The sequence below is a fragment of the Mercenaria mercenaria genome, chromosome 6 (genome assembly GCF_021730395.1).
Source record: "Mercenaria mercenaria strain notata chromosome 6, MADL_Memer_1, whole genome shotgun sequence".
Lineage (NCBI taxonomy): Eukaryota > Metazoa > Mollusca > Bivalvia > Venerida > Veneridae > Mercenaria > Mercenaria mercenaria.
This window is the reverse complement of record NC_069366.1, coordinates 26,835,584-26,861,207: the sequence shown is the minus strand read 5'-3', so window position 1 is coordinate 26,861,207 and position 25,624 is coordinate 26,835,584. Positions and strand designations below refer to the sequence as shown.

The following is a 25,624-nucleotide window of genomic DNA, read 5'->3' as shown; positions in this document are numbered from 1 at the left end:
ATATAAATCCAAATGTTCTTGTAGCTGTTGATGTTATCGAATCAATGTGATGGTTAAATTTCAAACTGCCTTGAAGAAAAAGTAAGTTACATACATTTAAAGTGGGTTCTGATTTGTGCTGCAGCCACTAGAAAATTGTCGATTTTATATACCATAAAGAATTTTAGTATGGTCATACCAAAGACCTATAAAAATAAAATTATACTTCTTTGATTCATACCAAACAACGAAAAGTAAGATTTAGTGTATAAACTCCTATGTGCCGCTCAATTTAGTTGTTTATTACCTCTCTTACGGAAGTTGCTTCCCTTGAAGATATTTGGATGAATTTGGTTTTTTACCACATGTGCTGTAGGAGAAAATAACGAAATGTCAAAACTAACGCCGATGGTAGCTGTGGGCCAGGTTATAAAGCATAGAATTTGGCGCGATAATAGACTTGTAAAAGTCAGATTACAAAGGATGTCACTTGACACAAATTTACTCATGGTAATCACTGCGTTTCCTTTAAATGCAGACACTTGAAGTTGAGGTCAGACCCTCCCCCCCACCCCTGCTAAATGTCAGCTAATCATATATCTCCATCAATTCAACATGTTTTAAAAATTACCATTTTACATCAACATTGACACAGTCACTATTTGGCAATGGGTGGTTCTGACTCATTAAAAGAAAGCAAGTGGCTAGAGCTCCGGTAACCGGACCTCTAGGTAATCAGTATGAATACTAAGAACGGTATTTACAAAGAGCTATAGGAGACTATATATTTTATCTGTTATTTAAAGATGGGAGATGATTTCAAATATTTGTTTTCGTATTTTTAGCTCGCCTATTCGACTCACCCTCGGGGCCCACGCTGTCGTTCGCCACTTGAGCCATTTGGCGAATCTGCGGTGAAAGTGGCAGAGAAAAATCGCAAGTGGCGAAAATGAAAAAATCTTCGTAATTTGGACCGCCATTTTGTTTTGTACGTTCTAAATCGTAAGCTCCGAGAAATTATGGGGAAAAACAGTTGACTGGTTCCGATAATTTTACCCTATAAAATTAACTTATTTCGTGATAGTAATACCCAGTCTGCTTTCACTTTACACATTTAATACTGTGTAATAAACATCTTGACACGCGAGAAGATGCAGTTTGCAATCAATTAGCAACCAATTATCGGGTAAGAATAATCGTTTTGTTTTGCTGTCATTATGGCAGATTAAATGTTTGGTGCCTTTAATTTCCATGGAACAATCAGTAAACAAATTGGTGAAATAATGAACGGTTTGATGAATTTTAGAACATTGTCGCCACCGTCAAATCTTAGTAAGTAATCAGTGAAGTTGTTTGTGAAATATATTTTTTGAATGTTATTAGCAAGATCAAAAGGAAAAGTCGTGAAAAATAAGATTTCATGACTTCGACAATAAAAAGGTACAGAAACTTGTCCAAATCACCACTTGTCAACACTTGTTACAATGGCTTCTTTAGACTCAGACTGTAAGAAACGTCCGCTCGACGATTCTTTTCAAACACCACCTTAAAAAAAAGAAGCTAAAATCAGACATGAAATGACTGATTTTTTAAATTTCTTCTGAATTTTCTTAGGGTTGCACCAACACAGGACTACATTTTAAAATACAATACTTGTTTTAAAGATATACACACTTTCATTCAAAAGTCCCCCTATATATAGCTGGAATATCACCATTTGCTTATGGAAAGTGAAAAAAAAATTCAACGCGCCGCAGGAAGGAAAACCCCTCCAGTACCCTCCCCACCGTTCTCGAGAAAAAGGACCTGGTGGCTCCAACTTTTTTCAGCCCAGTGTGGGCCCTGACCCTGGCGTCGGCGTCACACCTTTGTTAACGTTTTGCATGCAAGTACATACAGCTATCATTTAAAGGCATATAGCTTTGAAACTTATTTTTTCTTTTTCTAGGTCAGTTACATTTTTTCTTTTTCTAGGTCAATTACCAACCACACTGTGTCAAGTTCCATAACTCTGACATGTATTTAAAGCAAATTATGCCAAGTTTTGGACTTAGAAAATCCTGGTTGAAGTTTCACATGCCAGTTACTATCTCCAAAACTAATGCAGATATTGAATTGAAACTTCACATGTGTCTTCGGGATTATAAAACTAGTTGATAACATTAAGTCCCATAACTCTGACCTGCATTTTGGTCAAATTATGCCCCCTTTGGACTTAGAAAATCCTGGTTAAAGTTTTGTGTGCAAGTACATACAGGTATTACTTAAAGGCATATAGATTTGAAACTTATTTTTTCTTTTTTTAGATTAATTACCAACCTCACTGGATCAAGTCCCATAGCTCCGACAGTATTTTGGGCAAATTATGCCCCCTTTTGGACTTAGAAAATCCTTGTTAAAAGTTCTACATGCAAGTTACTATCTCCAAAACTAATGCAGATATTGAATTGAAACTTCACGTGTCTTCGGGGTTATAAAACTAGCTGATAGCATCAAGTCCCATAACTCTGACCTGCATTTTGTCTAAATTATGCCCCCTTTTGGACTTAGAAAATTCTGGTTTAAGTTTTGCATGCAAGTACACACTGCTATTACTTAACAAGCCCCATAACTCCGACATGTATTTTTGGCAAATTATGCCTCCTTTTAGACTTATAAAATTCTGGTTATTAATAAAGTTTTGCGGGCAAGTTACTATCTGCAGAACAAATGCAGATATTGAATTGAAACTTCACATGTGTCTTCGGGGTTATTAACCTAGTTGATTGCATCAAATCCCATAACTCTGACATGATTTTGGTCAAATTATGTCCCCTTTTGAACATAAAACTTCTGGTTAAAGTTTTGCATGCAAGTTACTATCTCCAAAACTAATGCAGATACTGGATTGAAACTCTATAAATATTTCAACATTTAGAGTAACATTTTCCTGCTTCTGGGACAATAATTCGAATAGTCGGGCATTGGCTGTCTTATCGACAGCTCTTGCTCTTGTTTTAAGTACATGGTAAGTCAAAGGAAACAGAAGTATTTATAAACACGATCGCAAATTTGACAGGTAACAGTAATTTGTATGCCGTAATAGGAAGCTTTTTATTGTTTTTCTTGTATTTCTCGGGACTGATGAATTAAAATAATTAACTTAAAAAAAAAAACAATAAAAGCATAAAAGCGTACTAATTACTATTAATTATCTGTCGAATTTGCAATCGTATTTTTTCCCGGGTTTATAGAATTATAAATACTTCTGTTCCCTGTGACTAAACCATGTATTTAAAACATCAAGAAAAATATTAGAACAAACTTTTGAAATCATCTCCCGATATTATAGATAAAATATAGTCTGCTCTTTGTAATACAATTCTTAGTATTCATATTGATTACCGGACCTCTAGCCTGCCCTGTACGGGTTGTCTAGAAGTCCGGTTACCGGACCCCTAGCCACTGCCTAAAAGAAAATGGAAAAATAGAAAGATTCAAACTTTCAAAGAAGAGCTGATTGGACAGCATAACCCTTATGGAAATATAGTTTACCGCGAACACTTGTTGTGATCTTGCCACGAATATCAGGCGAATAATGCGCGAACACTTTTGATACAATTAATGCAATATTCGCGGGATGTTTGTTTGGTGTTCACTTTTCACATGCAAATTAAGATTTGCCACGAACTTCCCGCAAACAAGTAGCTGTGAGCTTCCCGCAAACAAGTTGCTGGGATCATCCCGCGAACTAGTTGCTGCAAATATGCCGCAAACTAGCTGAAAACTATGACTACCAAAATGGCATGCACAGAAAAAGTGCGAAAACAAATAAATCAACAGGAATCAGGGATATAAGTTAATTGAGAAAAACTTTAGCACTGAGGCTGTAACAAATTCAAATTGTCCTTGTCTGAACTTTTTCATATCATGACACTTGGTATATTTTGAATTTTAATGATAAAATATACATGTATGAATTCTTACTGTTAATTGTAATTTAAATAAGGCCGGAGAAAATAAATGTTTACATTCTCATCCGAATTTTGGGTAAAAATGGGGCAGGTGGGCACTTTTTATTTTTTACCATAATTTGGAAATAAGGGAGACCTTAGGTCAATTTGACAAATTAGATTTTTAAAAATCGCTGTATTGATAATACTAGTGTATGTTGTTGTGTCTTAAATTATTTGTGTATATAAACTCTTTTTAAAATGTATATGAAAAAAGTAATTTCACATCGTAAACTTTAATTTTACTTACAATGTGATAGTAAATCATTTTTTCTGATGGCTGTCAGACTGTATCCTGTACGGAATACACGACAAATAAATATTTGTTTGTTCAGTGTATTTGCAAATTCAAAATATGTAGTTCTGTCAAAGTACAAACAAGTTCTGTAAAGATTCTAAAGAATAAAATCAATCTGTCATTCCTGTCACTGAGCATGTGCCAAAAGCTATACTGGAACTGATGATGATGCTGTGGATCTTCTACCTTAAACAATAAACATACCAAATGTGTAGAATACACAAGTTTGACACTTGAAAAAAACTTCAGATGTTTGTTAAATGCACTTGCAAACGTAGGCTAACATGTTTTAGTCCTACTGCCAAATCTATGAAACAAATAGCGCAGGCGTGCCGCCTGCTTTGCATGTGAAAATGGCTTGTTGGGCTTCCTAACGGAGGTACATGTCAGTGTTAAATACAATTGAAATATTGAAATCTAGACAACAGATATTTAATTCTATAAATCAACAGAAATCAAATGCAATCAAATTAAGATAAGGAAATACATTGGCTTTACCTTTTTCTGAAAAAAATTGAAATCAAAAGTAGGTTGTCAGAACGAAGGGGCGGGCGGGGATGAGAATCTAACAATTAATTTTCCATTGCCTAACAGTGTCTCAGTGCATGTAGGCTATTCATTTCATCCCAATGTTTTTTCTTTACAGTGCATGCTTTTAAGCAGTGCAAGCTTTTAAGTATGACTACAAATATGTCATAGTTTTACATCTTATCAAACTTATGAAGCTAAAATTGTCATTTTTAGCTCGACTATTCGAAGAATAGGGGAGCTATCCTACTCGCCCTGGCGTCGGCGATAGTGCGAGCATCACAAATGTTAAAGTTTGCGTACCACCCCAAATATTTTCAAAGTTTATTGAGATATTGCTTTCATATTTTGCATACTTGTTTACCATCATGACCCCAGTCTGTAAAAAGGAGGAGGCAACACTATCAAGCATTTTGACTGAATTATGGCCTCTTTTCGACTAAGAATATGCTTATTATACCCCCCTTCGAAGAAGGTGGGGTACAGTATATTGTTTTGCAGATGTCGGTCGGTCGGAATGTAGACCAATCCGTTTCTGGATGATAACTCAAGAACGCTTGGGCCTAGGATCATGAAAGTTGATAGGGAGGTTGGTCATCACCAGCAGATGACCCCTATTGATTTTGAGGTCTGTATGTCAAAGGTCAAGGTCACAGTGACCCTGAATAGTAAAACGGTTTCCGGACGATAACTGAAGAATTCCTGGGCCTAGGATCATGAAAGTTGATAGGGAGGTTGATCATGACCAGCAGATGACCCCTATTGATTTTGAGGTCAATATGTTAAAGATCAAGGTCACAGTGATCCTGAACAGTTAAACGGTTTCCAGATGATAACTCAAGAACGCATAGGCCTAGGGTCACAAAAGTTGATAGGGAGGTTGGTCATGACCAGCAGCAGGGGTTTGGAATTCCTATGTCCGACTTGTCCGACTCGGGACTTTTTGACGGCGGACAAGTGAGTTTTCACATTCCGTTTGTCCGCGGACAAGCACAAATTTTGTGGTTTGAAATGAAAAAGGAAAGAATAATTTAGAAACGCTGAACAGTGCTTCAAGTGTATGGAGTTTATAAAAGAATTTGACGTACGACCAGCCGAGCGGCCTCTCGATTTCTCAAGTTTTGGGAAAACCAAACTGCGTCTAAATTTAGTATCTCTTTCTCTGCATTCTGATTGGTTCCCTGTCACGATCTCGCGTGATTTTTGCACACGATAACTCGGCGAATAGAAACCGGAAACGTAAACAAATATCACAAAGTTTTGGACAACTTCGTCTGCCAACAAAATTGGAAGTCAACAGTCAAAGCACAAAGCGCTCGCTAGTACGAGTCAGGAAGTATGATGTTTTCTGACAGTCAGAAAGTTTCATGCGTTCTCACGTGGCTTCGCATTGCATGATGGGCAGTCTTTTAGGCCTCGCGGACGAACACAAGCTAAAGTGTCAAAAGCTTTTTTTACACTTTATTATGTTTGCTTTTGTAACTATTGTAGATTATTGTCCAAAATAAAGAATTATTTGCATGCTAAAATGTTGAAAATCTGGGCAAGTAAGTTTTGACTGCAGACAAGTAGATTTTTAAGTTGCACTTGTCCGTGGACAAGTGAAAAATATTGGGATTTCCACACCCCTGAGCAGATGACCCCTATTGATTTTGAGGTCAGTATGTCAAAGGTCAAGGTCACATTGACCAGGAACAGTAAAATGGTTTCCGGGCAGTAACTCAAGAACGCATAGGCCTAGTGTCAGGAAAATTGATAGTTATGTTAGTCATGATCAGTAGATGATCCCTATTGATTTTTAGGTCATTAGGTCAAAGGTCAAGGTCACATTGGCCAGGAACAGTTAAAATGGTTTCTGATCTTCTTGTCTAACACAGAGCCTAGGGCTTTGATATTTAGTATGAAGCATCATCTAGTGGTCCTCTACCAAGATGATTCAAATTATTTCCCTGGGGTCTAATATGGCCCCGCCCCGGGGGTCACATGGTTTATATAGACTTATATAGGGAAAAACTTTGAAAAACCTCTTGTCTAAAACCACAGGGCCTAGGGCTTTGATACTTTGTATGTGACATCATCTAGTGGGCTTCTTCTAAGATTGTTCAAATTATCCCCCTAGGGTCAAATATGGCCCCGCCCCGGGGGTCACATAGTTTACATAGACTTGTATAGGGAAAAACTTTGAAAATCTTCTTGTTCAAACCACAAAGACTAGGGCTTTGATATTTGTAATGTACGATCATCTAGCGATTCTCTACCAAGTTTGTTCAAATAATCCCCCTAGGGTCAAATATGGCCCCGCCCTGGGGGTCACATGGTTCATATAGACTTATATAGGGAAAAGTTTTTAAAATCTTCTTGTCAATAACATACAACATTTAAATTTTGATCACATGTATGGTTTTGAGTGGCAAGATGAACCTTGACACGAGTTTACCTTGACCTTGTGACCTACTTTCACATTTCTGTAGCTACAGCCTTCAAATTTGGACCACATGCATAGTTTTGTGCACCGAAAAAAATTTTGACCTTGACATTGACCTAGTGACCTACTTCCACATTTTTGAAGCACATGCATATTTCCGTCTACCGAAATGAACTTTTACCTTGATATTGATCTAGTGACCTACTTACACATTTCTCAAGCGACAGCTTTCAAATTTGGACCGCATACACATTATTTTGTACCAAAATGAAATTTGACCTTGATTTTGACCTTGAGCTAGTCTTGAAATTTGGAACATTCAAAAATGGCTCAGTGGATGGCACCAAGATCACATTGTAATCTCTTGTTAGGTTAAAGGTCAAGGTGAGATTAAACCAGAATGGTAGAACTTTTGTTTACAGAGAGCATATAATTTCTGTTCCTTGTACAATTACTAAATGCATCAAGGGGGGCATTTCATGTTCGACGAGCTCTTGTTGTAATGTTAAAGTTTGCGTACCACCCCAAATATTTTCAAAGTCCATTGAGATATTGCTTTTATATTTTGGATACTTGTTTACCATCATGACCCCAGTCTGTAAAAAGGAGGAGGCAACTCTATCAAACATTTTGACTGAATTATGGCCCTTTTCGACTAAGAATATGCTTATTGTAATGTTAAAGTTTGCATACCACCCCAAATATTTTCAAAGTCCATTGAGATATTGCTTTCATATTTTGGATACTTGTTTACCATCATGACCCCAGTCTGTAAAAAGGAGGAGGCAACTCTATCAAACATTTTGACTGAATTATGGCCCCTTTTCGACTAAGAATATGCTTATTGTAATGTTAAAGTTTGCATACCACCCCAAATATTTTCAAAGTCCATTGAGATATTGCTTTCATATTTTGGATACTTGTTTACCATCATGACCCCAGTCTGTAAAAAGGAGGAGGCAACTCTATCAAACATTTTGACTGAATTATGGCCCCTTTTCGACTAAGAATATGCTTATTGTAATGTTAAAGTTTGCATACCACCCCAAATATTTTCGAAGTCCATTGAGATATTGCTTTCATATTTTGCATACTTGTTTACCATCATGACCCCAGTCTGTAAAAAGGAGGAGGCAACTCTATCAAGCATTTTGACTGAATTATGACCCCTTTTCGACTTAGAATATGCTTATTGCAATGTTAAAGTTTTACTCATAGCTTATATTTAATTATACCATCAAGCACTGAGGATAGTCGAGCGCGCTGTCCACTGACAGCTCTTGTTATATTTCCTTTTAGATAATCTGATTCAGCTCTGCAAAAGTTAAAGCATCTATTTCATTTTCAAAATTCCTCATGTTTATACAGATATATAAGTATAGATATTAAACATAAATATCAGAGATCATGTAATACATGAAATATATATTTTACAAGCTTTAATATGTTTTTGTTTATTCCAGTATTTCCCAAAACAAAAGGACAAGTGGTCAGTAGATATTAAAAATGAAACTAAAGTAGGGGATATTGTTGTGATAAGAAACTTGGACGAAACATTGGGACTGGATATATACAGCAAGGTTGACAATATATTGTACCAAGTTGGTGCAACAGTGGATCCAGTCACAGGCCGACCTTGTCGCGGAACCGAGTTCCTTGATGAGGATAGAAGGAAAGTGGAACAATCAAAGAGAAATGTTGAAGATCTGAGAGTTAAAAAAACTGTGGAAAAAGCGTCTTGATAGAGCTTGCATTCCTTTGGATCTTGTCAGTGATAAAAATGTGTTGGTGAAAAAAAATTCAATTTTGATTTGTGCTTCAAAACATATTATCACCAAGAGGAACTGCTTCTTGTCTAGCTCCAGTCAAGGATTCTTGCATTTAGACAACATTTAATGACTTCAAAGGGAGTATAGTTATAAGCAGATCAACAGAATGCCTTTTTGTGGTGTAGATTTAGTAAAATTATGGACATTATCTTTAGAACTGTTAAAGAATTAAAACGAGAAGTAACTTTCTTCTTACTTTGATGATAAGATAGATATCTAATGATTTTATTATATAAAATAACTTGTATATCTGTTCATAAAATTAATCATTTGTCTTCAAAATGAGCCTCAGAGTTGTTATGCACTTTGCTCATGGGCAATACATGACCCCTGAAGATTTTGAGGTCAGTGGGTCAAATGAGCAGGTCACAGTGCTTGTTAGTACAAAAGCTGTTGAATGACTTGATTTGCTATCCTCAAAGTTAACATTAATAACCTCGAATGATTTTGAGGGCAATGGGTCAAAGGTTATGGTCACTTTGACCATAACAAAAAGAACATTCACCTTGGACCCCTTTTGATTTTGTGTTTCCTAAGTCAAAAGTTATGGTCACCGTCACGCAAAGTTACCTCTTAATGGATTTGCTTCAGAGTTAAAATAGTTATTCCTCATCATAACCCACTCAAAAGGCACAAGAGCCATAACTCTTGCACTAATATTTCATGAAGTATGCCCCATTTTTACTTCAGGTTAAAGTTTTGGTGCACTTGCATTGTATATCTTTATTATTGAATTGATTTGATTCAGACTTAAACTAGTTGTTCCTCATAATCACCTACATCATATGACACAAGGGCAGTAATTCTGGCAGTACATATTGTTGTAATATTTCATGAGTTATGTTCCCTTTTTACAAAGAATTTTTGATTAATTTTGATGCACTTTCACTGTACCTTTGAGTTAGTTATTTCTGAATGTTAGTCGTTCCACATCATCACCATTATCATATGACATAAGGTCTATAGCTCTTCCACCAGAATTTCATAATTCTTGTTCTATATCATTATCCACATCATAAGACACAAGGTTCATAACTTTAGCGCCAATATTTTATAAATTATGCCCCTTTTTACTTCAAATTTCAGGTTGAAGTTGTGATGCACTTTAGCACTACATCAGCCAAAATGGCCCAATACTAAATGGATTTGACTCAAACTTAACGTAGTTGTTCAACATTATTGGTCACATAGTACGACACATGGTGCATTAGCCTTGCAGAAATATTACATGAATTATGTCCCTTTAAAACTTAATGTTTTGATACTCTTTCATTCTGTCTCTGTTATTACTAAATACATTTGACTCAGACTTAAACTACATTCCAATATTGCCATCCACATTGGACTCATTAAACACTCCAGTGATAGCTCAAGCTTCCTCAGATGTGCCCTGTTTCACTATCTAGTGCCAATATTGTTGAGTTTGCTGTCTCCTGTGAAAGCTTTTTGATGCCGCTGGTGTTGAAGCATGGGAGTCATATAGTGTGGGACTGTCCCTCCATCTGTCCTAATCATACTTCCATAATGTACTCCAATCCAATTTTTATCCTATTTAAATAAAACCAGCATGAAGAAATTGACCACTATTAAGTAAATTTATTACTTACTTAGTCTTTTACTTATTTGTGAAAAAAAAGACTTTAAAATATAATTTGACTACCAGCCAGTCTACTTCTGCTTTGTCAGTAAGAGGCATTCTAACCAGAGCATTTTTTTAATGTACATTTTTTGTAGCAACTCTTACTTGAAACGGGGTTGCCTTTGTGTATAACTGAAGTCATTATATGTCTAATTATGAACATTCGAAAATATGCTGTTTCATATATTTGAAAGTTAACAAGAGCACCAACTGCAGGTGCAAATGCTCCCAATATACAGGCCAGACATTAGACCATACGCATGGCACACTTATGGTTCTTGGCCTACTTTCCTCAGGTTTAGTTTCAAAGCTATAGCTCATAGCAGTCAAGCAGAATTGACCAAACAAAAGACACCAAATTGCTAAATATATAAATTGCCATAATTCTATTAAATGCAGGCTAGAGTTATGCTTCTTAGCAAACACCTGATAATGTTTCCGAGTCTCTCTTTCATAAAGAGGGAAAGAAATCTGCCCCTGCCATTTGTTGATAAACAAGGCAGTCTGAAGGACAGCTAAATCCCCCGCCACTGCTATGGATAGTGAAAGGATAAACCTTTGATTTTGGCTGTGACCTTGACCTTGAACTGACATGGCTGACTCATGAATTCTGCACAACGTCTTGATGAGGTGATCATTTGACCCAAGTTTCATGAAAATCCTTCAAGGGGTTTAGGAGATACAGAGCTGAAACCTTTGACCTTCAGTTGTGACCTTGACCTTGAGTTGACATGGCTGACTCATGAGTTCTTGATGAGGTGATCCTTTGACCCAAGTTTGATGAAAATCCTTCAAGGGGTTTAGGAGATACAGAGTGGACACAAAATGGAAGGCTCAAACCTTCGACCCTTAGTTGTGACCTTGACCTTGAGCTGGCATGGTTGACTCATAATTTCTGCACATCGTTTTGATGAGGTAATCATTTTACCCAAGTTTTATAAAATTCCTTTAAGGGGTTTAGCGGACACGAAATGGAAGGCTCAAACCTTTGACCTTCAGTTGTGACCTTGACCTTGAGCCGACATGGCTGACTCATAAGTTCTGCACATCGCCTTGATGAGGTGATCGTTTGACCCAAGTTTGATGAAAATCCTTCAAGGAGTTTAGGAGATATAGAGCGGACACAAAATGGAAGGCTCAAACATTTGACCCTAAGTTGTGACCTTGACCTTGAGCCGGCATGACTGACTCATGGGTTCTGCACATCATCTTGATGAGGTGATCATTTGACCCAAGTTTGATAAAATTCCTTCAAGGGGTTTAGGAGATATGGAGCGGACACAAAATGGAAGGCTCAAACCTTTGACCTTGAGTTGTGACCTTGACCTTGAGCCGACAAGGCTGACCCATGGGTTCTGCACATTGTCTTGATGAGTTGATCATTTGACTCAAGTTTTATAAAATTCCTTCAAGGGGTTTATGAGATATAGAGCGGACACAAAATGGCAGGCTCAAACCTTTGACCTCGAATTGTGACCTTGACCTTGAACCGACAAGGCTGACTCATGGGTTCTGCACATCGTCTTGATGAGGTGATCATTTGACCCAAGTTTCATGAAAATCCTTCAAGGGGTTTAGGAGATATGGACCGAACACGATTTTGTTACGGACGGAAGGACAGACGGAAGGACGGACGCAGACCATTCCTATAATCCCTCCGCCACGGCGGGGGATTAACAAGTGACTGAGTACTGAAGTGGCAATACAAAAGTCCCCTACCAGTGGAAAACTTTCAGTAGTGACCTTGACCTTTGACCGACAGTCATAATTCATGTGCGTGACACATAGTCTAATCATGGGGAACATTTCTGTTTAGTAATACAAGAGATCACAGAGTGATCTTGGCACCCACCATTGAGCCATTTTTGAATGTTCCAAATTTCAAGACTAGCTCAAGGTCAAAATCAAGGTCAAATTTTATTTTGGTACACAACACTTTGGTTTAAACAATATTTTATTCATATATATTTACAACATGAAACGTTACATAGTTTCAGCATGAAGGATTGAGTAGAAAGCCAAGCTTATTTGAAACTCTCTCCTTTAACACAACACTTTGCAATTGGTCCATGCATGTGGTCCAAATTTGAAAGCTGTAGCTTGAGAAATGTGAAAGTAGGTCACTAGATCAATTTCAAGGTCAAAGTTCATTTCAGTATACAAAACTATGCATGTGCTTCAGATTTGGAGGCTGTAGCTTGAGAAATGTGAAAGTAGGTACTAGGTAAAAATCAACGTCAAATTTCATTTCAGAACACAAAAATATGCGTGTGGTCATAATTTGAAGCCTGTAGCTTCAGAAATGTGAAAGTAGGTCACTAGGTCAGTCTCAGGATCAAAGTTCATTTCGGTACACAAAACTATGCATGTGGTCCAAATTTGAAGGTTGTAGTTTGAGAAATGTGCAAGTAGGTCACTAGGTCAAATTCAAGGTCAAATTTCATTTCGGAAAACAACACTATGTATGTGGTCCAAATTTGAAGCCTGTACCTTCAAAAATGTGAAATTAGGTCACTAGGTCAGTGTCAAGGTCAAAGTTTTTTTCGGAGCACAAAACTATGCATGTGGTCCAAATTTGAAGGCTGTAGCTACAGAAATGTGAAAGTAGGTCACTAGGTCAAAATCAAGGTCAAATTTCATTACTGAACACAAAACTATGCATGTGGTTCAAATTTGAAGGCTGTAGCTACAGAAATGTTAAAAGTAGGTCACTAGGTCAAAATCAAGGTCAACTCATGTCAAGGTTCATCTTGCCACTCAAAACTATACATATGGTCCAAATTTGAATGTTGTAGGTTATTGACAAGAAGATTTTAAAAGATTTTCCCTATACAAGTCTATATGAAACATGTGACCCTGGGGCGGGGCCATATTTGACCCTAGGGGGATAATTTGAACAAACTTGGTAGAGAATCACTAGATGATGCTACATTACAAATATCAAAGCCCTAGGCTTTGTGGTTTGACAAGATTTTCAAAGCTTTTCCCTATATAAGTCTATGTAAACCATGTGACCCCAAGGGCGGGGCAGTATTTGACCCTAGGGTAATAATTTGAACAATCTTAATAGAAGACCACTAGATGATGTCACATACAAAATGTCAAAGCCCTAGGCCCTGTGGTTTTGGACAAGAGGTTTTTCAAAGTTTTTCCCTATATAAGTCTATATAAACCATGTGACCCCCGGGGTGGGGCCATATTTGACCCCAGGGAAATAATTTAAATCATCTTGGTAGAGGACCACTATATGATGCTACATACCAAATATCAAAGCCCTAGGCTCTGTGGTTTTGGACAAGAAGATTTTCATACTTTTTCCCTATATAAATCTATGTAAATTATAAAAATAAACAAAGGGCCATAACTCACTCAAAAATTGTTGAACCAGTCTGATTTTCAGAGGGACACAACTAGGGTACCAATACATCATTCTGACAAAGTTTGGTCAAAATCCCCCCCCCCCCCCCCCCAGTAGTTTCTGAGGAGATGCGGTAACGAGAAATTGTTAATGGAAGGACGGATGGACCACGGACGCAGTGATTTGAATAGCCCACCATCTGATGATGGTGGGCTAATAAAAAACATTCAATGCAATTAAAAATGGAGTGGATACAAATTTTTACTTGACCTTAAACATGACATTGACCATTAACCCACAAGCATAGATCATGTGTTGACACATTGTCTCATCATGGGGAACATTTGTGTTTAGCACCAAGATAATCCATCAATGCATATAAAAGTTATGAAGCAGAAACAATTTTTACTTGACCTTCAGTAGTGACCTTGGCCTTTGACCTACAAGCGGAAGTCATGTAGTGCATAACCTACATTTTGCCCTCTATTCACACACCAAGTTTTATGGACCTAGCTTGAATACTTTTAGAGTAGTTGCAGGATACAGATTTGCTGACGGATGGTTTAGTCCCCTCCGGTGTTCCACTGGTAGGAGAATAATAACTTTGACATTTTTGGACAATGGGGAATAAAAATTTTAATGTACCATCAATGTTAGGGGAAAACTGAATTGATTTGCACCCGTGTTCCAATTCAGTCAAAGTCATTTTTTTAATTCACTACTTTAACCACAACACAGTCTAGGAATGGATTTACTGAAAATCACTATCTTTTGTTTAACTGACGGAGGAAAATTCTAGTGAATAACAACCAACTTTTATTGTTAAAAAGTTTATTTTGATGACTATTTGCCAACATAGTGACAGCTTCATGCAGAATGTTTTAAACAAAAATAACAATGTATATCAGAAATGATCTGATGATACTTAACAGAACAGTCTTTGCTAATGCTCATTCTAACTCCCTAAAGCTGTTCAAGTTATAGAATGAAGAAACATCCTCGACATGAATAACACAAAAATGTTACTTTTTGAAGAGGTACCGTCAAACTTTGTTCATTCAAAATTGGATAATTCGTATACCCCACTTCGTTGAAACTCATCGTCGGGTCTCAACAAAATATCGACATAATGTATATTTTTTTATGGTTCAAACTACTGCTAACTTGAACAAATTTTGCTTCTCCCTTCGACTTTGAGCAAACAAAGTTAAACTGTATGTAGTTTGCCTATGGACGTTTTCAGTAAGATCAAAGTACTTGCAGTTTTGTTTTTAGTTTCTGCAGATAATACTATGAAGCGTCTGCCAGTACACCAATAGGAATTAAAACAATAAAATCAAGGCCCTCAAAAGGGTGAACATTTTGGAGCAAGCTCAATTTTCCTTGATATACATGTGTAATACTGTTACAATATGCACAACTGAACTTTGAAAAGATATGTTTTTAATTACTGTTACATCAATGTCACAAATTAATACTAACAGCAGCTATTTTACATGTAATGCACATGAAAACTGAATGTTTATCTTCTTAAGGTGTTGGTTATTGTAAACCAGAAATTTTAATGAAACTGTGATATTTGTCAATATGAAAATGTAAGTTTATTTGGTCAATTAAAGACACACTTGTCACTTTATTAAAGTAGGTTAATCAGATTTTGATCAAAGTAACAAATTTGTTCAGAAGTTCAACAACTGTTTTCATTTACACTTGTACTTGTTCCCCAAGTTTGGTTCTTAATACAAGTTAGATTTTCAATAGAGGTATTTTTAAAATTTGACTTTCCTATCCTGTTTGCAAACGTACTTTGCCTATGGAATGATATGAATATCATATCTACCGTTTTACATTTGTCAAAGATTTACCCCGACATATATATATATGAAATTCATTAGAAATGCAAGTTTGTAAAATTATTATTACCTTCCTTTACCTTTCTTGGTTGCACAACCAGGATAGATTGGAAAATAAATGCATTACAAACAGTTTTTAAACTTGCCTTTTGGTTCAAATTGCTGAAATATCCATCATTATCAAATACATAATTATGTAAAACTAGAAGTTATATTGAAATAAAAAAAAAAATAGTCCATTTCTTGAATACTTTCATATTAAAGGGGAGTTATTACAAATTTTCCAAAAAAAAAATGTAATAAAATATGTATTTCTAATAAGGAACTTACTCTATGTTATGTCATTTTGTTTGTTACTGTTAAATAAATCTCTAACAGAATTTACTAAAAATGAAAAATGTTACAAAATTTGCTTAAAAATCTTTAAAAGTACTGACATTGACAGAAATATCAGTAAGTAGTCATGATTTCTTTTTCTGTAAAAATTAACAAAAGGTTTATACACTCCAGAAAACACATCTACTCCTGTCACATTTCTTGCTTGTAAAACAGACGGAGAATCTACAAGTCCGTTCATACCGAATTTTTTTAAGAAGTTGAACAAATTAAAATGCCGGAATCTGGCGAGCATTTTATCATTTCTGTTTAACATGTATACTAAATTCAATGTTGAAACCTTTTTTGATCACATATTGCCTTTTCTGAATTTCTTCTTTCTTTACCTGTTTTAGAGGGTCAATTTGATCAGAGTCTAATATACTTGAAAAAATGATGTTAACATCAAAATGTTATTATAGTAGGGTAATATGAAAAAATATGACATGGCTTTATTTCACTGCCCTACATAAAACATGTGATGAAACAATTTTTACACTGTTACATAACCTGATATGCGTTATGAAATGCATTCAAACTACTTGCCTTAATTCATGGTATAAAAAATATGTAGTACATTAAAGGTATATTAAACCGAAGTTTCATATTTGAAAAAAGGAACAATAACTACATATAGTTTATGTAAACATAAAATTTAACAAGTTAATATGTATTAACAGAAGTATGCATTAGGTTTAAAATAATACATACCTAATACATGTATATATAAACATAGTATAAATGTGTACTAACAGTAAAAAACGGAAGTTTTTTTATCAATTGACGGTTACTGCCTAACATTTATGAATAAAGCTCTACATTCACAATGAATTTATGTATTTAGGAAAGTCCAATACATCTGATGATGATTTTCTTCATTTGAAGTAAATAACTTAACATAAATATCTTAGTGAAAGATGGGCACTCGATATCTTTAACCCTTAGCCTGCTGGCGACAAGTGATTCTGCCTTTGCGACCACTGAGGACCAAGATTAGCCTGCACGTCCTGGCAGTCTGATCATGGTCTGCACTGTTCGCTATTCAGTCAGTAAATTTTCAGTAAACACCCTCTTTGAATAAGAAGTGGTACTGCCCAAACTGAATAATGGACCAGTCCATTTTAGAAATTTAGCAGGGTTAAGGTTAAGATACAATATGTCTTAACAACTCGTGATAAAACACATTTACCGTAACTTAGAATGAACAATGTAAATAAAAATGTATATTTACTATATACAGAGAACATTTACAAAATTATGTACAAATATATCACAGGGAAGGAAAACCTCTTGTCAGTTCCTGAGAGCTTGTAACCTGAAAATCAGAGAGAGAAAAATATAGTCGAGTACATGTATATAAAATATCATCAACAGTTGTGAACTTGGAACGAAACAGCTTCTAAAATGTCAACTTGTCCAACATTTACAACAACGAGATCACCTATGACTTTAACTTACTAAACAGCTTCTTATCAATGATTTTAAAAAATATGTTAAGGTCTGACATGCTGAAAAATGACAAAAATATTTTTATTTTCATTGACTATCATTAGAAAAGCATTGTGAAAATTCTGTCTAAGATGTCTCCGTTCACTAACAAATCTATACTACTCTTACTGGACTTTTTGATTGGGGTTTTAAGAGAGGAAACCCCTTTAGTCAAATACCCTGCATTTAATATCTAGTAATGAAATATGTTTAAATGAACCATTTAATATGACTGAATCATCATTCAGGCAACATGATTAAATTATTTCTTTAGAATTTAGCTAAGAAGACCTTTAATATGCCCTTGAAATGGGATGTATAATGGGATCACAAGGACAGCATCCAGAGTTGTCCATCGTTCAACTTAACATTTTTTATCCAACGTTCACTAAACTTGATCACAATGTTTATGGGATACTATCTTGGCCAAGTTTGATAACCAGTTAGATAGTCCTAGTCACGTTATGTAGTCTGCAAATCAAGTAGTTGATTTCAAAAGTCGAAACTAATCTGCGTATTTTGCGACAATCTGAACTCTTGTGTTTGATTTATTAATAAGCCAACCTAAATACAATTTTAATTGACGTAATTACTGTAACACAAACCTTCTAGATAGATCATCTTCACGTTTTGCATCGGCAGATTCTCGTACAGAGGCTGTGGAAGGGTTGATGTCTTTCAGTTGGTCCATCACTTCTAGACCACTCTCCTCGGCGACTTCAACTATTAAAGCTTCCACCTGATCTTGAGGTGTGGACAAGGTTGTTGCTGTACCCATTGCACTTTCTAATGTCTAAATAATTTATTTATACATTGTATTACATTAAATAAATATCTCCATGTATCATACCTTGCTGAAATTTCTATTGTTTGAGTAATTTTTGTAACCTATTCATGGAAAAATTCAGCAGAAGACTAGTCTATGTACTTTCCCCGACTCTTTTTAAACAGTTCCAGAAGTGTCTATCTGCTCCTATTAAGCTCCAACTACTTTCTTCTCAATTTTGTGCATAATCTCATTCTTGTGCATAATAGTGGAAAAATGAATTTGAAATTTTAGGTCCTAGCTCTCCGTTCTCTTGCCAAGCTAGGGCCAAGCAATTTATTAAATAATTCTTTTATATTTTCCTGATGTGACTAAGATACTATAAAATACATTCAATTTGGTCCTTTAGGTGAAAATGATAGGCTGATAAGTTAATGCATACAATCTACTACAAAACACTACACAGACGTTACTGTCAAGTCACAGAAGATGACCCATTAGCAGCATCAGTTTATTATAGAATAATGTAGAACTACAAAATATTATATTTTTAAACTGAAACTGAATAAACTTACATGCTTAACATGTACACCAGTCATTGAAAATATTTCCTTCAACTGTATATATGCATTAAAAAACCACTATGCCATATATACTTACTGAAGTACGGACATCTATATCTTCAAACTGCTTTTCAAATTTCTCCATAATTTTTCCCACCTAAAAATGAAAAATACCTACAGTTTAACTAACACTAGGAAACCAACAAAAGAATAAACATGTCTTATATTTCAGCAGAAGTAGGAAAATATTCAAAATACTATATATAACATGCAATTACTGCTAGTACAAAGTTAACAGTTACTGCAAATAGGCTAGTGATAAAAAAAAACTGCCATGTTGTAACAGGATTTCTTTTCTGATTTGCAATATTTTGTGGTTCTCCCTCTAATTAAGCAACCTAACAGGGCAGATATAGCAATGTATGATTATATCACACATCATGCTTGAATGTCCTCTAAAATAGCGTTATCCCCATCAAAATGGGTTAGAACCAAGGAAGATCAATACCAGTAAAGGTATGTATGAAAATATCTGCTGGAGTTAGTTCCACTGACTTAATATGATGAATCATTATTCAAAGCATTTTACTAAATAATACCTTTTCTAAATCCATTGAACTCATTGCTTTGTCAAGGGCTTTTGTAACATCTCCGATACTTTTGGTAATCTGCAAAATGTTTTAAAGATAATTATTCATCAAGAAAGAAACAATTCTATACTGTATACATACTCATTTTGGCAGTAATTTAGTTTTGTCTATACTGAGGGTTTTGCTCGAGAGCCATAAATTTAATCCATTGCCAAAATTATGGACAAATTATTAATCAAAAAGTTCTACCACTGATTTCTGTTTCCTAAAATGGTGTTTTTTTATGGAAATGAGTAATAAAACTGATCTAATTTTCAGTGTGTACCATAGGGCAAGCAAATATGAACAGAAAATTTCAGGAACTATAATTTTTTTCAATGAGTAAACTGATATTGTCTATTCACATAATATTCATACTTTAATTTAGCATACTAGTATACTACTACTTCTGCATTGCATAACTATACACTGAATGCAAAAGTCTTACTCAATATACAACATTTTTGTAAAGTAGGTTTTTCTATTTACTAATTTTCTCAAATTTAAACTTAGGTAGTATTTAAACAAAAATCTCTGTAAAAGCTACACAGGAAAACTGAGATATTAAAATTCTTGTCTTGCTATCTCATCAGGCCTGTTTATCACCACAGCATAACCTCTGTTCTTGGCACATCTGTACAGAAAACTCATCTACAAGACATCATATAAGTTTCACCCCATTTGATAAAATTTTTGTCTCCAGAGCAACAACTTTTGCACTATAATAAGATCTCAATGCCTGCAGTAAGCCTTTCAACTCGGACCTCAGTCCTCCTATTTTCTGTGTCACAATTCAAGTTGTTCTTTTCCAAAACTTGTAGTCATGCAGAGTCTAAGGTTAACCAGGCTGTTTCTAAGACTCCTTATCTCGAAAGTAATAGGTAGAAAAAATGCAACAGAATACCTTACTGATTTCATAAGACTAAGGGCAGTCTGTACTTTAGAGGCGACAGCATCAACTCCAGCAGCAAATCTGAGGTATTTACTGATTTCATAGTAAGAGCAGTCTGTACTTTAGAGGCGACAGCATCAACTCGCGCAGCCAACCGGAGGTACTTACTGATTTCATAGTAACAGCAGCCTGTACCTTAGAGGCGACAGCATCAACTCGAGCAGCAAACCTGAGGTACTTACTGATTTCATAGTAACAGCAGTCTGTACTTTAGAGGCGACAGCATCAACTCCAGCAGCAAAACGGAGGTACTTACTGATTTCATAGTAACAGCAGTCTGTACCTTAGAGGCGACAGCATCAACTCGAGCAGCCAACCGGAGGTACTTACTGATTTCATAGTAACAGCAGTCTGTACTTTAGAGGCGACAGCATCAACTCCAGCAGCAAACCGGAGGTACTTACTGATTTCATAGTAACAGCAGTCTGTACCTTAGAGGCGACAGCATCAACTCGAGCAGCCAACCAGAGGTACTTACTGATTTCATAGTAACAGCAGTCTGTACTTTAGAGGCGACAGCATCAACTCGAGCAGCAAACCCGAGGTACTTACTGATTTCATAGTAACAGCAGTCTGTACTTTAGAGGCGACAGCATCAACTCGAGCAGCAAACCGGAGGTACTTACTGATTTCATAGTAACAGCAGGCTACTTTAGAGGCGACAGCATCAACTCCAGCAGCAAACCGGAGGTACTTACTGATTTCATAGTAACAGCAGCCTGTACCTTAGAGGCGACAGCATCAACTCGAGCAGCCAACCGGAGGTACTTACTGATTTCATAGTAACAACAGTCTGTACTTTAGAGGCGACAGCATCAACTCCAGCAGCAAACCCGAGGTACTTACTGATTTCATAGTAACAGCAGTCTGTACTTTAGAGGCGACAGCATCAACTCAAGCAGCAAACCTGAGGTACTTACTGATTTCATAGTAACAGCAGTCTGTACTTTAGAGGCGACAGCATCAACTCTGGCAGCAAACCTGAGGTAATTGAGACCTTCATTCTTCTTCCTTATTGCATTCTCGGCATATATTCTTGCACCTTCTATATTCTTCTGTTGTATAGCCTACAACAATAACAGTAATACAATATCTAACATTATCACCCACAGTAAATCAGTAATGATATTATTATAGCAAAGTAATTTTATCAATCATGTTGCATTTAAGTATTCTATAAGAAACTTAAAAATTCCTTCTGATTAAAGTAGGATGGATAGACAGACCTAGATATTCTCTTGAGCTTTCTGAAATTTGAAGACTTCAGATTTTCATAGCTCAAACAGGTATAATTTTGCAAGAGTCATCCAAGAAAAATTTCAAAGCAGGCCAACAGATTGACAGAACTTATGTAGCAATTTCAGTCCAATGTCCTGCTGGAAACACTAATGAATTAAGATAGTTTTAACAACTTCAGTAGTGGGTCAACAAAATTTCTATGAAATTATTTCACTATATTCACACATGGCAAAGTGACCAAGCCTCCATGGGAGCCTCTTAATCATTTGAATGTGTATGTTTAAGATTCTGATACCTCAATTTTGTTTGAGATGTTCATGTGTCAGATGGAATAATATTTTGTCTGATTTAATCCAAACTGATCAATCTAAAGAACATTTTTACTTTCTTTTACAAATGTCTATTCCAATGTTATATCATATAAAACATGAAAATGTCACCACAGTTATGCTATATTACCAAAGTTTTATTGGGTTAAAGAGTTAAGAATCACACTAACACAACTGAGTTTATATGGAGACTTTTCAAGCTTCTGATGGTGGAGGAAGACCTCTACTGGCTCTAGTGCCCCTCCAGACATTTTTTTCAGGTACAGGCTGCCACCCCGAGTAGAACCGCTGACCTTCCTAACAAGGAGAATTATATACCTCAAGCCAGGTTCTGCACATACACTGGTCATGGGTAAGTAATTCAAATTCAAAACTAAAGCATCAACATCTTAGTTAAGCTTGCTCATATTCTTTCATTTTCCTATATTCATAATATCTAAAAATACCTTTTTGACTTTAGCTTGCTCTTTCTTTTGTTCCTTTTCCGCTTTGTTGGCTAACCTTTCCAACTGTTTTGTTGTAAACTGAAGAAAGAAAACAGAAAACATATGTATAATAGACAGAGTAGTAGGTACAGTAGTTTACCTAGCAATAAATTTTAAGAGGTGACAAACACGACTTCAGCCATAGATTTCTCATCGAAACCTTGACACAGACATTGTAGCCAATCTACCCCCTGTCATTTTAAGGTGTCGGCCGTCATGACCATGACTTCTAACATGTCACCAGTAATGGTTTTTCCAGGAAGCGGACTCCAGAGTGATTCAAAATAAGCTTGAAGCTTTCTTCACAATCGAACTAAAATAAATTAGTATAAACTAAATCCCTCCAAGTCTGTTCTGGTAGAGGACAAATTTGTCACCATGAGTGACTGTCTTTGTATGCTTTGAATGTTCCATGATTTTCTTCATGATATTTGATATTTTCAGTGCTAATTTGAGATCTCTGCTTCACTTTGATACAAAAACTTTTTAAAGTCATGCTGATAAAACAGCTTTGAACTTTAGGATCATACAAATCAGATTTCATTCGAAACAGAACAAAAATATAAATATCAGAACTGACATTTTTATGGACAAAATTTTAACTGCCCTTTACTGTGGCTTAAGTACTCACCTTTAACTGGAAAAGTGTATCTGAAATTAGAGAAACAAAAATATTTGAGCATCAGATAAATGTTAACTTGCACACATGAAAATACAACTTAAACTATTGTACCAACTAGTTGTTTGGTGCCTGATAATTGGTCGTCATAACAAGAGCTGAATGTTGAGAGTGCGCTAGACTATGCGAAGAATTGATGTAACTATGGGGTCAAAATATTACCAGAGATTTTCAGACAAAAGAAGAGAAAAAGATAAGATGGCTTTGTCAAAATGTGGACTGGTAAGAAAAACCTATTATTAAGGAATGTGTGGAGAAGTTATCGTTTCTGAGAAATGGGATCTTGGTAGTAAATTGTAGCAGAAACTGCAGAGTTCTGGATTTAAATGCAACTTGTAATTACAAGAGGAAATAAATGAATAAAAAAATTCTTAACATCTCTATAGCAGACCAAATAATTGGACTACTCTCCAGGTGCGATCATCACCAAGGTTGGCTACCATAACTTTTAATACTGACTTTATTTCCACTTAAAAATTTCTGATGGCCATGTCCATTAAGATATGGCTTAACACATTTGTTCACATAGCCAGTGTTTAACCGCAACATCTGATCACTAGCTCGCGTGAGAAACTGATGAGTTCACATTAACTTTGTTGAACGGGGATAATTTTGAACATTAAGATCAAAACTTTTTATATTTATGAATTTAATTCAAATATAAACTTTCATATTTCCAACAAAGTTCATAAAAACATACCACAGCCAGTTCAATTACCAAAAGATAACCATTCCGTACAATCTATTTGTTTTCCATGTGAAGAGTACCTGGATCACATGACAACTACAATGGTTGGACAACTATTGCAGACAGCTGTACCAGTTTAAAGATTCTTGGTATTCCATTGTCTTACAAAAAAAAAAAACGTCTGCATGGTTTATTTATGTTAAGGCAAGTCCATAACATTTGAATATATATAATTATAGCCCGACTGATTTCTTGCTCAATAACCTGTTAGGTTTTAATACCAATTGTTTTCAGGGCAGACATCCTTACAGTCCATAAACACACTGATTTGTTTTAGTTTTAAAGTGTTAACTGTTAGTAGGAGGTTACAATTTGCTGAGTGCATCATTGGATGCACATTATGTCGGTCAATAGCTATAGCTATACAAAGCTTATGTTGACTATATATGTAACACTGACTTTAAATAAAATTTGTATCTTGTATTGATGCACTGGTCGAGAGGCCTAGGACGTTTTCCTATGGAGGAGAAGCCCATGGGTTCCATTCCTGGTTTATCCAATCGCAGTGTGTCCTTGGGCAAGGCGCTTTATCATGATTGCCTCAGTCGACCCAGCTGTAAATGGGTACCAGCAATTTTCATATATGGCAAGTTTTTTATCCTGGTTAGGGTCGATCAAAAGATCTACACAGCTTATGTCCGTTGTTTCACAAAGCGACGGTAAATAAAAAATACCTTTACCTTTTACCCTGTCATTTTTGCATTGAGCTGTTAACGACCCACAAAGATCTCTGCTGAAGAGCTGTTACATAGTATCTTAAACCGTACCCCACCCACAAAAATCAAACAGAAAATATAAAGTAAGTTGCATTTTTCCTGGTTTGTAGAATAAAATGCCAATTATTTCCTCTAACATCGTTTTAAATCTAAAGTATACCAACTTACCATCCATGATTTATAAACTTCCGTAAATGTCTTCTTCTAGAAAAGCTGTTATTTCTCAAATCTGAGAAATGATTAACTCTCATACAGGTAGTGACGTCACAAACATGATTTTTGTAACATAAATTTTGATTGGTTTATTTACAACGTAAACAAATAAGTGTGTTTTTCCGTGTTACTAATTTTAGAAAAGCACGTGCAATTAAAATTTTTAAAAATTGATTTTTTTGATCTTGGTTAAAATAGAGTTGTTTGTTGTATGAGTATAAATTTGATCTATACAAAACCGGACATACAGATACGTAACTAAGTACAGTATACTGTAGGCTATTACAGGAATGATTTAAAAAAAAAATAAAATTACAAATTGTCTACAGGCAATAGGCTACTTCTAGGGTGTATATCCTAATCATTAGTTTTGACGCCTTTAAGCAGTCTAACATATATTTCATTAGTAATATAGATAAATTAAACAAATAAATAGTGTTGTTATAAACTATGGCATGTCTCCCTTTATTTTATTCTTGTTTTGTGAATTCTGTGGGCAAAAAGGTGTCAATATTTGTATTATTGCTGACTGACCATCGAG

At 35.6% G+C, this 25,624-nt stretch overlaps 2 protein-coding genes across 2 annotated transcripts; one reads left to right on the top strand and one right to left on the bottom strand.

Moving 5' to 3' along the window:
* Positions 1-329: 329 nt before the first annotated feature.
* Positions 330-9,337, top strand: LOC123549339 (28S ribosomal protein S17, mitochondrial-like). Its single transcript, XM_045337349.2, has 2 exons — positions 330-489; positions 8,686-9,337. Exons 1-2 carry the CDS (start codon positions 370-372, stop codon positions 8,962-8,964), a joined length of 399 nt encoding a protein of 132 aa, XP_045193284.2. The 5' UTR covers positions 330-369; the 3' UTR covers positions 8,965-9,337.
* A 5,525-nt stretch (positions 9,338-14,862) lies between these two features.
* LOC123549340 (charged multivesicular body protein 1a-like) lies at positions 14,863-25,170 on the bottom strand. The gene is made up of 8 exons (XM_045337350.2): positions 25,039-25,170; positions 23,359-23,378; positions 22,689-22,766; positions 21,595-21,741; positions 19,693-19,761; positions 19,191-19,250; positions 18,370-18,557; positions 14,863-17,591 (listed from the first exon to the last, which is right to left on the bottom strand). The coding sequence occupies exons 1-8, from the start codon at positions 25,043-25,045 to the stop codon at positions 17,570-17,572; spliced, it is 591 nt and encodes a 196-aa protein (XP_045193285.2). The 5' UTR covers positions 25,046-25,170; the 3' UTR covers positions 14,863-17,569.
* Positions 25,171-25,624: the final 454 nt, after the last annotated feature.